Source organism: Lycium ferocissimum, chromosome 6 (genome assembly GCF_029784015.1).
Source record: "Lycium ferocissimum isolate CSIRO_LF1 chromosome 6, AGI_CSIRO_Lferr_CH_V1, whole genome shotgun sequence".
Lineage (NCBI taxonomy): Eukaryota > Viridiplantae > Streptophyta > Magnoliopsida > Solanales > Solanaceae > Lycium > Lycium ferocissimum.
The window spans coordinates 54,114,075-54,128,952 of NC_081347.1; the positions used below are offsets into that span (position 1 = coordinate 54,114,075).

The following is a 14,878-nucleotide window of genomic DNA, read 5'->3' on the forward strand; positions in this document are numbered from 1 at the left end:
CCCAATATACTGTACTATTAAGATGGCTAAGGTGTGCTGCAGTTCTTTCAACTTTTGTTTACAGAAGACACAAGTTTGCTTCTAAAGTTTGTAGTGATCAATATTTAGATAGACCTTTCTAGGGTTCATTTGTAGAGGTTTTGGAGGAAGAGATCAAGCTCCCTTCCCACTTCAGCCCCAAACAAGTTGTGTCGAAGTTTATCATTTGTTGGACATATGGTATTGTCATACAAATATAGTGATTTTGAATGGAAAACCTTGAACATTTTGAGTTTCAAAAAAAAAAAAAAAGGAACAACAACATCTCAGAGGGAGTTAACAATTAGCACAAAGCTAGTAACTTAAAATGTAACTAAAAAGAAAAAAATTGATCACCGCACTTTAGGAGACATGCTTATTAGATAGATTCTTCAACAACTATTTTCTAAGTAAGAGATAATGAACCTGAAGCTGTGCAGCAACAATTTTAACAACTATAGTTGAAGCGTGTGACGTGCTCATCCAATACAATTCCTTAAGGCTAGATATTTCCGATCAAAAAATCCAAATAGCTTCTCCATAAATCCGCAATAAATCAGCACAATATACACATCGAGATTGAGACAAGCAGTAAATACACAATTAATCGACCCTAAATAAGACAATCACTTTGAAGATACTGCAAAGCAAAAAGAAAATGGAAAATCTAACGTTTACTCTAAAACAACAATAGTACAAACCATAAAAATTTGAATTTATAAGTAATATGTCCCATTGTCTTTCAAACAACAATACATACCAAAATAGAGTTCAGTTGAGAATTTTTACAAACACATTGTAGACAATTTTTCCACTTACCACAACAAAACAACAAGTATTTGATCTCATAGCAAAAAGAGGATCGGAGAGAGTAAATTTCACACACAAATTTTTACAAACACATTGTAGTCACTGTTACAAACACATTGTAGAAATTAACCAAAATTAACTAAATAGTTAATTCCTTTTTATTTCTTACTCATTTTACAGTAGAAATTACAGCATCAAAAAAAAAAAAAAGGAGAAATAGCCAAAAGAGTATCGGAGAGAGTAAATTTCACAAACATTTGAACCAAAATATTAAGTTTCTTCTTTTTTCTAACTCATTTTTCAGCTATAAACTTCGAATTTTAACTAAAAAAAGAGTAAATTCACAAACATTTGAACCAAAATAAACTCAAATCTAAAGCAATTGAAGATAAAAGATCAAATCTAAAGCAGCAATTTAGGGTTTACCGCTTTCTAGAGAGAGATTGAAGAAGAAATTCGTGTAGGGTTCAACCTTCTAGAGAGAGAAAGCAGAGTTCAAACTGTGTGCGAGAGAGAGTATTTTAAGTTTGGACAAATTAAATGAGGGAAACTTTTACATTTAGCGCTTTTTTTTTTTTTTTTTTTTTTTTTTAAGGGTAGCGGAGGCTTATAACCCCCGCAATTGATAACTAAATAGAGCTCAGTTTTTTAAAATATAGCGGGTTTATAACTCCCGAAAATTGGAAGCTCATTTTTAAAAAATAATAGCGGGGTTTATAAACCCCGCAAATCATAATTAATTCGTGGCATTAGATAGAGCTCCCGCTATTTGATGTTATTGCGGGGGTTAGCGGTGACCCCGCAAATTGACCCATTTTTTGTAGTGGGATCTTATCCTTGTAAGGGGAATTGGCTAAATTACTGTCTTATTAAGTTATTTGTTTAGCATTCAAATAGAAATTGCTTTAACATTTGAAAGCAGAAGCACGAGCCATCGTTGAAAATTACTTTTCAGAAATTTTTGTAACCGAGAAAGTGAATCGAATGGAATTGAAAATATTAGAAGTTTTACTAGCAAAGAATAAGAAGGGTCAAAAGGTGCTTAGATCTGCTTTTATAATTTGGTAAGATACATAGTTATAAGGAGGGGATATTTGGGTTACATTGGTCGAGTCGGTTATGACCCATTATTTTACCTATCTTGACCTAACCCATGTGAAACCCAAATAAATTTTGAACGAGTTAGTTTATGACTCCGTTTATTAACTTGATCCATTTTAACCCGTGAAATTTAACTCAACCCATTCATTTATCACCTTAGATTTATGCTTTACACTGTTCCAAGAGCTTATCAATCATTCTCATGCAGAGAATAAGATAGAATGGAAACTAGAAAAAAGAAAAAAAAATATTGTCATTTAGGCAGATCAATGGAATAGATTCTTGGTTGTGCATGAATAAAAACAAAAAAGGTTCCAACTCCTCATATAATTGGGCTTATTATGATTAGACTGATTAGACTAATTCCCCGTTAAAAGTACTGAATGGATTATTATGACCGAATTATCAACCAAAAACAAAGAAGAAAAGAAAAGAAAAACAAGGCAGACATTATTGGATAATTATATCAAAGTTGTTTATCTTGAGAAATAAATGGTTCTAATCAGTAATGATAGTCGTGAACGGCAAATAGGACTAAGACAGTTTCTGACTGAAACCAAAGATTTGACCAAAGCACAGCACTCGTGCATCCCATAATTCGCCAAGTGTTTGATATTAGCATGTTGTGGTCCTGAGCTATTTATGAAGAGAGAAAAATGAGATGGTCAGAAAGTGGATTTCTTAATTTCTTTTTTACTTTAAGTTATATACACTCACCTACAGTAAATCTTCTTTAACTTATTGATGTCATGTACCTTTTCTTTTGAATAATTAATCCGCACTTATCATAGACAATATAATTACGTGTTATATGGCCTGGTAGCGTCAAGTTTTTATTGTCACTATAAAAGTTAAACTGCTTTTTCTCTGTTCCTGAATACAGGATGCAGAAGTAAAATTCTACATATGAAATTCCCCCGACGTAACTCTTCTCGCTTTTTCCTTTTGCGACTTGCAGTATTTTGTCTTATAGATAAACAAGATTTGAAGTGGTTAATACAGATGCTAGCTGGTTATTTAACACTTCTATATAAAGGTGTCAACCGGTTCCAACCGGAACCGGTTGTGGAACCGGTTAAGGAACCGGCCGGTTCCGGTTAAAAAACCGGAACCGCTTAACCGGTTCCGGTTTCTGCAGGAAACTCCAAACCGGAACCGGTCCGGTTTGGAGTGTTTAAAATATGTTTTTTTTTTATTTTTTGTATTATATATATATATTATAGTATTTATTTGTATATTGTAGGTATATTTACATATGTTATACAACTTTATAATTAAAGTTTAAATATTTATTGACTAATTTTAACTATGACAAGTCAAGAATACAGAATAGTATTTTTCGTATACATATATATGTATAACTTACATATACTTATATATATGTATAACTTAATATATATAGTATATATACTTATATACTACATATACTTATATATATGTATAACTTAATATATATACTATATATATGTATAACTTAATATATATACTAAATATATGTATAACTTAATATATATACATATATACTATATATACTAAATATGTGGATAACTTAATATATATACTATATATATGTATATATATGTACTATATACTATATATACTTATATATAGGTATAACTTAATATATATACTATATATACATATATACTATATATACTATATATACTTAATATATATACTAAATATATGTATAACTTAATATATATACTATATATATATTAAGTTATATATATATGTATAACTTACATATACTTATATATATGTATAACTTAATATATATATACTTATATACTATATATACTTATATATATGTATAACTTAATATATATACTATATATATGTATAACTTAATATATATACTAAATATATGTATAACTTAATATATATACATATATACATATATACTATATATACTTAATATATATACTAAATATGTGTATAACTATATATACTTAATATATATACTAAATATATGTATAACTTAATATATATACTATATATACTTACTTATATACTATATATACTTATATATAGTATATACTATATATACTTATATATGTTTAAGTATACTATATAACTTAATATACTTATAAGTATATTCTTAGTATATTTTAGGTATATTCCTAACTTAATAAAAGTAAAAATATGAACACAAGTAAATAGAAGTAAGCTCAATGAGCCATATTTTTATTCATTCTTGGATAACATTTATTTGCAAGTTGTATTTTTTTTTAACTTGCAAATAATACATGAGTTGTACAAAAATAGTAGAATAATAAAATCACCAATTTTGAACCATTTCGTTAATTTCCCCCACATCATATTCGGTCATGGAAATATCTTCAAAGTCTTCCATTTGGTCCGGTCCACTAGCTATCAAATCTTCAATTTCTTCCTCTTCGCCTTCCTCCGCTTCTGAGTTTTGGTTGCGTCGCTCCGATCTAATCCAATCTCGAATGCACACTAGTACTTGCAAGCTAAAGCCGGATAATGAATGTCTATGGTCTCCAATTTGCTGTCTTCCTTGGCTAAATGCGCTCTCCGAAGCCACGGTTGATACTTGAACCGTAAGGATATCTCGAGCCATTCTTGAAAGTACGGATAGCTTGCCTTGTACTTCTTCCACCATGCTAAGACGTCCACCTCATCCGGTTGGTTGATATCTACATTTGGGTGCATCAAATAAAAGTTATATTCATCAAAGTTTGCGGTAGAAGAAGAAGTTGGTGTGAATGTAAAACTTTTAAACCCGACAAGCCCTTTTTGCTACTTTGAGAAGTAGTAGGGCGTGGAGCAACAGTCTTTGCACGTTCTTCCAAACTAGAATAATGAGTAAAAACTTTTCTAAACTCATCATCAATAGCGAGTTCGGCTTGACTAAAGATGGTTGAGTTCCCGCTTCAATTTCTAAAAATGTATAAATTTGACTAACCAAATTTTTAGTATAAGACAGCTTTAAACAAGGATTTAAAAGGGAACCCAATATAAATAAAGTTGGGATGGGAAAAAAATACTTCTTAAATTTGATTATCATTTCAAAAATAGCCACTTGATAATCGGGTTTATGTTTATACTCTTGTAAAACTCTAGCTATTTCCGCTAAGTAGGCTAAAATTCCGGTTACCGTGGGATAAAATTGTCTAGAAAAAGCAAGAGTTGCATTATTAAAATTTTCTAAGAGTTCAATACATTCTTTAACATCTTCCCAATGCATAAAATTTAACCAATCGACTATCGGTATTATATTTGTTGTGAACTTGTTGTATGGGAATCCTATACTCATATGCTTGTTGTAGCATAATGTAAGTGTAGTTCCACCTAGTCTCAATTTCTATTTGAATTTTCCTAGGTCTAAGGTTATTTTCCACACAAGCATTCTTAAAATCTCTAATTCTTCCCCTATTAGCATTACAAAAAGAAACGCAACATTTCTAACTTTTTTGAACGAATCATCAAAATGCTCAAGACCATCTTTAACAATTAAATTTAAAATGTGACAACTACATCTTACATGAAAAATATTTTTAGAGGAGGGTTTATTTCTTTTTTTAAAAGACCAACCATTTCTTTGTATTATTAGAAGCATTATCTAAAGCAATACAAAGTGTTTTTCTATAAATGTTAAAAAATCTCATAATAGTAGACATTGAATCGGCTAAAAATTTTCCATCGTGACGACCTTTTCCTTCGTCATATAAAAAAGCTATAATTCTTTTTTGCATAACCCGGTTGTCATCAACCCAATGACATGTAATAGCAAAAAAAATCTAAATGGTTAATACTAAGACCCAAATCGGCGGTAAGACAAACATTACAATTTAAAGAATTAAATACGTGGCGCAAATAAAATCTATATTTTTTAAACAAATCTATAACATCGGCTCTACAAGTACTTCTAGGAATACCCTCAAATAACGGATTATAACAACGTTGAATGTAAGTAACAAACCCCAAACCCGAGGGAAAGGAAAATGGTAAACAATCATAAGCTACCATTTTAGCTATTTCTACGCGTTCTTTTTTCTTGTCATACTTAAAATTTCTACCGGTTCGTGGGTCTATCGTCATTTGAATCCCCCCACATTTGAACCCGTTTGCTCTCCCCAAGCATCCATATGTTTGGTTCTCATATGAGAATTTAGTGTACCCGTTCCACCATCCTTACCAGTTCCTTGCTTAAAACTAAATACTTGTCCACATATGTTACATGTAGGGCGATTGGCTTTCCTATTCTTAGTCATAAATTTCCAAATTTTAGCTGTTGGCTTACGAGTTCTAGGCGGTTTGTCTTGTGTATGTGATTGTGCGGGACATGTATCTCCTATGGGATTTTCAGGGGGTTGTGTTTCATCATCATCATTTAAGTCTTCATTAAAAGTGTCGGTAAAATGTTGTTGCATTGCCTCATGACCTAAAAGTGGATTATTTCCACCAACATCAATACCTACGTTAGGTGTTTCTTCCACAAATGTTTCCTCATTAAGCGCGCCTCTAACAATACGACTACTACTACCGGCACCACGTCTTAATCTCTTTGACATTATTAAATAGAATTAATTTAAATCACAATCAAATAAATCACAAGAAAATAAATTACAACAAATTAAATTGCGTAAATTAAATTGCGTAAATTAAATTGCTAGAATTAAATTGCGAAAAATAAAGATAGAGTTGGAACGAAGGTACCAAATTGCCGGATTAATTTCCAGCAAAGTCAAGGCGGCTAGAATTGCAAATCCACCAAAGCTACTTCGGATTGTTGCAAAATCACCAACTCCACCAACAATATTATAATTGCAAAATTAATAATTGAAAGTTGAAACTATAATAAGACTTTGTGGCTAGTTATTGCAAAATAATTATAATTGAGAGATTGAGATTTGAGAGAAAGATGAAGAAGAGTGAATTGGTGTGAATTAAAATGAAAATGAAGAAGGGTTTATATAGGGGTGGGGGATGGGTTAAAGTGTTAAAAAAAAAAATTTGGGGGCCAAAAATTAACAAAATGGCCGTTTGGCAACGGCCATTTTTGCAAATGGACCGTTGCCAACGGTCCATTAACGGCTGGCCCAACGGCTATTTTTTTTTTTTTTTTTTTTTTTAATTTTCACCGGTTAAACCGGTTTAACCGGTCCGGTTCCGGTTTTACCGGTTTAACCGGTTCCGGTTCCTAAAATATTGGAACCGGACCGGTATACAATTAAACGGTTAACCGGAACCGGTTAAACGGTTCTACCGGTTCCGGTTCCGGTTCCGGTTTAACCGGTCCGGTTACCGGTTAAAACCGGTTAGCCCGAACCGGTTGACACCCTTACTTCTATAAAGATTAAACAATCTTTACTTGCAATGTTTACTTGCTTTTTCGAAAGAGTCTTTGACCGAGAGACTTTTGGATATAGCAAGTTTTGTTATGATGCAACAAGCTTTTAACTAGTTATCTAAAAGTAATTAATGTTTAAGTGGAACAAGCTCTCCTATTAAGATATACTTCTATTATAACTATCCGAAATAAAAATTAACGCAATTATAGTATAAGTAAAGAGTCCTTTAATTTTACTAGCTCAAGCCTAAGTCCACATATGATATAATGTCACGATTCAAATTATACGTACACACCCAATCATTTTCACGTCGGGCGAATCAAAATAATCATATTAAACGCATTTCCAATAATAACGGTTCAATTCTCACAAGAGAAATAAAATAGATGATGGTAGTAGTGTTGAAAATAGTAAAATGAATAAGTGTCTTGATTCTAATGTCTTTTAGGTATTGTAGGTGCATGATCGTGTCTTATCTAGGTAACTTTTATTGTATCAATGTAGTTAGATTCAAGTGTGTGTGAAAGTAATCAATAGGTGTTATTCAAGAAGACTCTATTAACACCTATAGATAAGCCTCTTTGTAAGGATAAGAGTGGAGTTTTTCTAATGATATAAAGTGAGCTTAATGTCTATCTCCTTCTTGCATCCTTTTTGTGCCCTATAATATTATCAAGGATCCGCCTTATATTTCCAACAAATAGTTGATATAATAGAAACAACATAAACAGATATGCACAAGTAAAACATTTATATGAAATGCATTAACAAGAATTCATGAATCATCAATATGCTTCAAATATATCAAACATGCTCGCACACGATACATGATAATCGGGTACAGTAACTCATGAGGGGCGTATCCATTCCACATGCTATATCCAGAGCCTAAGGCTCAGACATCAAATATGGACAACTCAACACGGTATTTCAATCAGCATGGACAAATCACGTTTCAAATCACATATCAATGTGAAACATATATACAGATATACATACATGTAATCTTTAATATCAAACTTGCATATGAGAGATGCCCATAACTTTATACTAGTAAGTGAGAATGCACAAATTAGTCATGACACAGAATAGAACATATGTAACCCACACATATGTGGATACAAAGGTTATATATATAACCTTCATATCCACATATATACTCGTCGAGTCATATATAGGGTACCCGACCATTTATATGTAGTATATGTAAAATAATATCGATTTGAGGAAATTATTTCATTGAAGTCAAAGTCTTAAATTACGTACCTCGGTCCAAGCAAATCTTTCAACCTTCCAAAACTGTCTTTCAGCTTTTGAAACTCTCCATACGCTAATAAGAACAAGGCCACTTTTTAGCAAAAAATTCAACGGAACTCAGTTGGTTTAAAGGATTGCCTACTGCATAGTGTGGGTCGAAAAAGATATTGGTCAGTATAAACCGACCGACTCAGTCAGTTAATTGGTGAAGAAAAAGTAAAAAAAAAATTGACCAAGTCGGTCGATTTTCTTAAATTACTCAATTATAAAATGCATTAGTGGGGGTTCGAACCGAAGTCTGTATCGTGGCAGGATATATTCTACCACTCGACGACTAGTGTTTGTTGGTCTAAGGCTTTTTGTTTTTTCTATTTATTCTCTTCGAACACATTTTTGGGCGAAAATAACCAAAGGACTCTGTTGATTTTTTTTTTTTTGTTTTTTTTTTTAAATGAGGTACTGAACATTTGACCAAAAACCAATCGGATTGATTGATTTTTGATTTTTTTATTATTAAATAATCAATTAACCCATCAATCGATTTGTCAAATTCGACAAAAATGACTAATGGAATCGGTCGGTTTTTTTTTTAAAAGGTTTTAGCGCTAAAATACTGACTGATAACTATAGGTCGATTTCTTCAAAAAGTTGAACTTTTTGCTTAGTTCGTCTGACTTGGTCGGTTTTTAGTCGGTATTTGGATCGATCGAGTGTGGTGCCCCTGACAGAAGGCGGGTCAGACATGACTGTTGGACTTCTAGGCTAACAAGCTTCTAAAGATGATGGACGAATCTCACATCGGTATGGGAGAGAAAAGTGAAAAGCTTTATAAGGCATAATTCAAGTTCAATGGTACACACGCTTTTGGGGCTTGATATGATGTAGCATGAAAGATAAATTTGTGCTTGCCTAATGCCTAAAGCGAAAAATCCGTGCCATGGACTTGGGTCATGACAGCAAGTACTCCCTCAGTGCGATGGTGGAGAAAACCTCAGTGAGGACATTAAATCCCTAAGGGGGTTTATGTGACGCCCTGTAACGGAGGACTGGCTGATAAGGGCGGTCAAGCAGAATTGACGGACTTCTAGGTTGGAAAACTTTTGAAGATGAGGTGCACAAGACACCTTAGGCAAATCCCGTATCGAAATGGAAGAGGAAAATGAAGAGCTTTATGAGGCACAACTCAAATTCCCATGGTACACACACTTTTGAGGCAACGAGGAGTAGATGAAAGACAAAATATGTGCGGGCCAAAGGCCCAAATCGAACAATTTGTGTCGTGACACCGAGTCAGTCAATATTCGTCGATCAGAAAACACACATTTTTTAGTAGTGACACGTCTCAACTCTATTAAGAAAAATACTATAATGGCTTCTAATGAAAAATTATTGGGCTCAATTTCATAGTTTAATACGCGATCTACGTCAAAGTGAATAAAAGAGCTAACCCCAAGCCAACATGTTAAACCTCGAAACAAATTTTATATTTAATTGTTTAATCTGAACGGAAGCTAAGAGTAAGTTCTCATGGGAATAATGCTCATCGCTTTATTACTTGTCGATCATGTGTACTTACATGTGTGTTTTGACCCAATTATTGCTCCCAAACACACATACAAATATACACCAATTTTTTTAATTTTCTTTTTTGAAATAATAATGGGGCTAGCTGGTGCATTGGAGGGCTGCAATCCAGGATCCTACCTGGGCCAGTCTCAAAGCCCAAAATTATCCAACAGAACCCTCAACCCACCAGCTTTCTCCTTTCGCTTAATCGGGTCGCCTGGTCTTTCGGTAGGGTAGCAATGCTTAATCGAACTGCCTGGTCTGTAGTGGCTAACCAGGCTCAATAGATACCCTATTGGGTCTAGTGAAAACGACATATACACCATAATTTTGGAAGGAAAAATTACTGTCAAATACCATTCGGTCATCTAGTTCACAAAATATGTACGCAGTGTATAGGTATGTGTACTTTATACTAAATATACATATATTATTCATATAATATACATACATATACATATCTATACACAACATTTATAGCCGAAGTGTATAGGTAGTGTATACTTCGGCCATGTTGATAAACTAATTGGCCGAATGACACATTTACGTGAGTTTCCTTTATGAAAAGCCTTCAAGAAATTAACTTAATAAATGATTGTCCCTCACTCTTTTGAAAATTCTAGGTTGGGTCTCACCAGATTAAGACCAGGAAGATATTGAAAATTTAAAGAGAAAAATAAATAAATAATTTGATATTTAACTATACAATTTGAATGTATGTCAATGAATTCACAGGGGGATCTTATCCACACATTTAATATAGGAGTTTCTTACTAGGTAATTTCGGCAATATGAATTAGCCAGAAAAAGGGAAAAATAAATTAGAGACTAAACTAATACTTCTTAATCTGTGTGACATTATTTTCTTTTTAGTCGGTCTAAAAAGGATGATAGCTTTCTATACGCCCTTCGTTACACTCTTTCCTTCTTAGTCACTCCCAAAAAGAACGACACATTTCTATATTAAGTAACAATTCGACTTTAAATTTCTCTTTTTACCCTTAATGAAATGATTTCTAGCCACACAAATTTTTATGGTTTGTTTTAGACCAGAAAGTTTAAAAGTCTTCTTTTATTCGTTGAACTTCGTACTCAGTCAAACACCCACATATAAAATGGAACGGAGGGAGTATTTAATTATAATGTAACTTTAGATTTCATTATATCATTAATGAGATAAATTTTATCCATATAAACTTATTTTAAACCACATATTTTTTTCAAAATTTTTTATTCATACGCTCCGTAATCAAATCAAATATTATATGTAATTGGGAAGAAAAGTATATGATACTAAGGAATTAATAGTCCAAAAATATCAATGTCAGACAGATGGATATTCTTTTATTAATCTTTCTGAGAAGCCATGCATGCACCACGCTCCTTTGGCCACTCACCATGGCCATCACCTTCATTCTTTGTTCAAACGTCCACCTTTTTCCAATCACCTTTCACATTTATGCTTTTGTCATGCACACTTTTTATTGTGATAAGGATGGTGCATTTCGATTATTTACTTGTCAATTTTCATCAATTAACGTAGTATCGATTATCTCAAATATTTTCTCTTGTTGAAGTTTAAATCCTTGTTTCTTTTAATTTTTGTCCCAATTCATTGATGGGTAGACTAGACCCATATTCTTTTCTCTCTTTTTTTTTTTTTTTTTCCGGTGAAAGAAAAAATAAGTTTCTTGCTTTCTCGCATCTTCTTGAAACAATTACTTTCCTTTCGTTTTAATTTATGTGACACCGCTCGAATTTTGTTTTTATACCATAATTTTTTGATATGCCTTCTAAATATATGAATTGTCAATTACTGTGAGTTATATAGTATTTACTTAGTTTTCAAATATATAAATTTTATTTCAAAAAACATAAAATTTCCTTGTCTAAAATTCAAGGTCAATTAAAATATTTGACTTTAAAAATCCGAATGATGCCACATAAATTAGGACGGAGGGAGCATACGACAAGAGATTGAGGATTAACTGCCATTTTTAAATTATTATCGTTATTATTATAGTAATTGTTATGTTTGAAGATGTCATTATCCGTCTTCTGTCTGGAGTTTATCCCAGCAAACAAAGGTTCATCTATATTAGTTCGTTAATATTTCAATACGGATTTACATTGAAAGACCATTGGCTTCATATGAACAACAACTGTTTGCAAAACTTATCTTGAATTAGGTAGTCTAATGAAGTACTTCCCTCTTCTACCAATTATCAATTAAAAGTTAAAAGTTCAAAGGAAGAAAAAAGTAAAGAATGAGGTTAATTCGGAGAGTAGAGTCAAGCATTCAAGCCTCATCTACCCACCAAATTGACATTTTCTTTGCTACATATAGAAATGAAAGGTAGACCATTGTAAAATATTAGTATTACAATTTCAGAAGCAATATATATCGTTAATTGCCAAACACGTTCTGGAAAATAAAATTCTATAATAATACAACAATCTTTGATTTATCTCTTCTCCTTTTTTTTTTTTTTTTTTTTTTGGGGGGGGGGGGGGGTATGGACATTGCTTGCAAATGGTACCAATCACACAAGATCAGATATTTCCCTTGACCTTTAAATTACATCCATATGTTACAATTGTTGATGAGATACTAGTAGCCCGCGACCCAACTTGTTTTGAATTGAGGCATAATAATAATAATTGTTGTTGAAATATTCTGCCGCCTTCATTTATTGTCACTGAAATTGGAAGGCTGGATTCACAAAAATTGGCTGGTTCAAGAAGCTATTAGGATTATTTTGGTGTGACACTTCCCCTAGCTGAAATTTCTCCATGGCTTGAGGCACATGTCCATTAACATTGGTCATTAATGTATTTTGGCTTACACCATTGTATGAATTGTCATCAAATAGTTGTGAAATTGACCCAAAATAATCCATTTCTAATAAATGGGATAGTGAACAAGTCCTTGGCAGTTTCAATGTTTGTTGTCCACTAGCAGCCACAACTTCAACTGGATTAACAGTACTCATTATTTCAGGCTGTTGTGTGTCTTCTTCAACTTTCATCATCTCCATAGCTCTTCCCAAATTCTTCTTCTTATAAATTCTACAAAGTACCCAATCATCCAACTGAAAAACCACATGAAAAAGTAAACATTAATTTGTTCAAGAAAAAAATCCCGAGTAGTAGAAAGAGTCAACTTATATTCACGGTTAGTGTAACGAAATTTTTACGTGCCATAAAAAGTTACAGGTTACTTAGCTTGTCATATTTTGCAGGTTAATAATCTATTAATATGGATAGTTATCTGTAATTACCTTTAAAATAATATGATAATGTATGAAATGATTACAACTTTCAGCATACATAAGTTAAATTATATTCTCTTATCTCAATTTATGTGAACGAGTTTAGCTGGGCACAATATTTTAGAGAAAAATAAAGACTTTTGAAACTTGTGATCTAAAATAAATCATAAAAAGCTTTGTTGCTAGAAATTATCTCATTAAGGGTAAAACGAGATATTTAAAGTTAAATTGTTACTGAGTATAAAAATATGTCATTCTTTTTAAACCCGATTAAAAAAGAGTGTCACCTAAATGAAGACGGGATAGCCGTAGAAAGCAATATTAAGAGTTCAAGTGATCTAACCCTCATGGAGCCATTTGGCCTAGTTGGTTGAGACCTCGATTCACTCAATCGATATTCATGCATAATCCAATCAGTCTTGATACCCTTAGGGGGCCTTCCTTTATAAAACACAAGTGCCTTTTTAATACCAACATATTTTGATCCACTATAGATTGCTTTATCTGTGCCAGTAGCCTTCCAATAACCTGATACAGCTGCTCTATTTGGCCTAACACCATTTGGATACTTCCTATCACGAGGGGTAAAGAAGTACCATTCCTTTTCTCCAAATTCAGCTTTCTCTGCATGATCAATATTTCAAGAAAATCAATTCAAGATCCATCAATTTAAATTTAATAATGCTTTGGATTAAACGCGATTAGATAGAGAGTATTTATACTAACCAGGCAATTCCCAGGGATCGAACTTGTAGACATCAACTTCAGGGATGATTGAAACGGGACAAGGTTTCGAGTTGGCTTGATTTCGAAGATAATACATGATTAACTCCTCATCAGTAGGATGAAATCTAAATCCAGGAGGAAGGTGCTCGGGGCTATTTTTGCCAACCATTTTTTTTTTTAAAAAAATTACTTTCAAAGAAATGGTCAAGGAAAGAAAATAGAAGGGACAAATATTTTTATATAGTATGAAGTGTGTTGAATATGAAAAATAAAGTTTTTTCAAATTCTTTTTGGTAAGCTAAGAAAGGTATGGAAAAGTGAGGTTCGTGTAGGGAGGGGAGAGGGAATTTGATTCTATGTAAGAGGAAAATATTGAGAAGTGAGAGCGTTTGAAATGTTTGAAAGGAGAAGGTTGGCCAATTTATTCTTGAGGGTTTTTTGTCTCGTTGCTAATTTGATTACATCATATATGGGGTTCGATAATTGGTTGTTTTTGCCTTATCATTCCTCGTATTACGAGTGTTGCAATATACTTCAAGGTTAGGTATATTACTTTAATTTCCTATATAGTTTCTTCCTCCAATGGATAACATATCTATGAGCATCGATGAGAGGGTTTGTGTGGTGTGGGGGTGGGGGCTGGGGGTGGTGGGGGGCTTATTCTTATTTTTTTCTTGTTTGTGCTACTTTAACAAACTTTCATTCAATGGCTAGCTTTTTCCAATTTTGAGTCCAAATATAAAATAAATAAGTAAAATTCCTTGCAAGAAATTGCCTCCCTACCTAAGGTAGGGGGCCCAGGGAAGT

At 32.7% G+C, this 14,878-nt stretch overlaps 1 protein-coding gene across 1 annotated transcript; it reads right to left on the bottom strand.

The window, feature by feature from the left end:
• Nucleotides 1-12,585: 12,585 nt before the first annotated feature.
• On the bottom strand, nt 12,586-14,524 carry LOC132059820 (NAC domain-containing protein 2-like). The gene is made up of 3 exons (XM_059452600.1): nt 14,072-14,524; nt 13,689-13,969; nt 12,586-13,165 (listed from the first exon to the last, which is right to left on the bottom strand). The coding sequence occupies exons 1-3, from the start codon at nt 14,238-14,240 to the stop codon at nt 12,770-12,772; spliced, it is 846 nt and encodes a 281-aa protein (XP_059308583.1). The 5' UTR covers nt 14,241-14,524; the 3' UTR covers nt 12,586-12,769.
• Between the last annotated feature and the right edge of the window lie 354 nt (nt 14,525-14,878).

Bases quoted from the DNA above. Each gene is read 5' to 3' on its own strand.
- LOC132059820 (XM_059452600.1), bottom strand. From the start codon at position 14,240: ATGGTTGGCAAAAATAGCCCCGAGCACCTTCCTCCTGGATTTAGATTT. The intron at 13,970-14,071 runs GTTAGTATAAAT...TTGATCATGCAG, and splicing joins CGATCCCTGGGAATTGCCTG to AGAAAGCTGAATTTGGAGAA. The intron at 13,166-13,688 runs GTTAGATCACTT...GTGGTTTTTCAG, and splicing joins GGCCAAATGGCTCCATGAGG to TTGGATGATTGGGTACTTTG.